Below are 2050 nucleotides of genomic sequence, written 5' to 3'. Positions count from 1 at the left end.
AGAAATATTTAAACTTGAAAAAAGAAAGCAAGAATTACATAAATGAGTATGATAAGATGGATTCATAGAGATAACAAATATGAAAGAATTATCCACCAGAACATATTTGTGTGACACTTGGGGAAAAAAAGACAAAAAAAAATTGATTAAGATTATATTAGAAGTACTAAAAGAGATGGCTAGTAAATAAGGATGTCTTATATGATAAATAAATGTATCAATTCAAATTATATAAATATAAACATCATCAATTATGAATATGATAATGTCAAACTTAGAAATGTTTTCGTTAAATTATTATGTTAGGAATTAATATGTTATTAGTATTGTGTTTATGTGAATATATTCTCAAAAGGTGTATCATGATATCATATATGATTCATGTTGTATCCTCTTTTTTTTCTGGATGCAGATAAAATTGCCATGGAAAAGTGTGAAAGTGTAGTTGTAGTTTCAGCAATATTCAATGACCACGACAAGATCCGACAACCTAGGGGTCTTGGGTCGGAAACACTAGAAAATGTCTGCTTCTTCATGTTGATAGATGATGTTACCCTGAAAGGGCTTGAATATGATGGCTTAATCTCAACATATTCCAATGGATACAAGATAGGTGTGTGGAGAATTGTGAAGGTTACGAAAGAGGATTTGTATGAGAAACCAGCAATGAATGGTGTTATACCAAAATATTTAGTTCATAGGCTTTTCCCAAATTCCCAATTCAGTGTTTGGATAGATGCAAAGCTGCAACTGATGGTTGATCCATTGCTGCTCATTCATTCACTTGTTATATCTCAGAATGCAGACATGGCTATATCAAAACACCCACATTTTGTTCATACCATGGAAGAAGCAATGGCCACTGCAAGATGGAAGAAATGGTGGGATGTCAATGCCTTGAAGATGCAGATGGAGACCTACTGTGAAAATGGATTGCAGCCATGGACTCCCATCAAAATGCCATATTCCTCAGGTTAATTGCATCTTATTGACATGTTCCTCATTAAACTATTTGTTAGGAGAATTAAGCTAATTTTATGGGCCATAGTGTCATTAACTTTAGAAAAGAATGTGTTTTTTCATTCATCAAAATAATTATTAAGGAATGAATATAATTGGCAGATGTGCCAGACAGTGCACTGATCCTGAGGAAGCATGGACTAAGAAGTAATCTATTCTCATGTCTTATATTCAATGAGTTGGAGGCTTTTAACCCAAGAGATCAATTAGCTTTTGCATTTGTTAGAGATCACATGAACCCCAAGTTGAAGCTGAACATGTTTGAGGTTGAAGTTCTTGAACAAGTGACTATGGAGTACAGGCACAATCTCAAGCCAAGTGATGTGTCCTTTGCCAAAAAGTCATCTATGACAACAAAAACTATAAGGGCACAACCAGATTTGTTGGATCAAAATGGAAGCTGTAGCAGCAAGTGCCAGCAGTATCTTGCCACCATGTGGGGGTCTCACCAATAATGCCCCAAAACCAAAGAATGAATAATTGTTTGATAAAGGAGGTTCAAGAAACAAATCAAAGATAAAATGGAACTTCATAATTTTATTTTATTTTTATAACAAAATGTTGTCCATAAAATAAAGGAAAAGAAAAATTCTTGTATTAAGAAAGAAAAACTGATAATTTGTTACAGTTTAACGAGACCATTGTGCTCTTTCTGCTTGTGTTCCTTTTAGAAATAAATCCATTTGATTAACAAAGTTGTGTAAATCACCGAAACAAAAATCGAGCAAAATCTGAAATAAAAATAAAAATGCAATTTCCTCTAAATTTGAAGCTATTACACACACCTAAAATTACTTGTGGAGTTGAATATTAATTTTGGAACCAAAATTTATCGACTTGGTACTTTCAACAGTCGACTAATACAACACAATATAGTTGGAGGATTCAAGGTGGGAAAACCCAAGTCATGTAAACTATATACGATAAAAGAATAAAGAAAGGGGTATTTAAACTGTTGCAGGGTCGTTGATCACACCCAAGAAATCATCTTTTATGGTACCTATGCAGAACTGCCAAAAGAAGACGCATT

General features: G+C 33.4%; 1 protein-coding gene across 1 annotated transcript; it reads left to right on the top strand.

Moving 5' to 3' along the window:
• Positions 1-381: 381 nt before the first annotated feature.
• Positions 382-1661, top strand: LOC106780447. Its single transcript, XM_014668733.2, has 2 exons — positions 382-973; positions 1123-1661. The coding sequence occupies exons 1-2, from the start codon at positions 382-384 to the stop codon at positions 1473-1475; spliced, it is 945 nt and encodes a 314-aa protein (XP_014524219.2). The 3' UTR covers positions 1476-1661.
• The last annotated feature ends 389 nt before the right edge of the window (positions 1662-2050 follow it).

This window comes from Vigna radiata, unplaced genomic scaffold, assembly GCF_000741045.1.
Source record: "Vigna radiata var. radiata cultivar VC1973A unplaced genomic scaffold, Vradiata_ver6 scaffold_1380, whole genome shotgun sequence".
NCBI classification, from domain to species: domain Eukaryota; kingdom Viridiplantae; phylum Streptophyta; class Magnoliopsida; order Fabales; family Fabaceae; genus Vigna; species Vigna radiata.
This window is presented reverse-complemented; position numbering and strand designations above follow the sequence as displayed.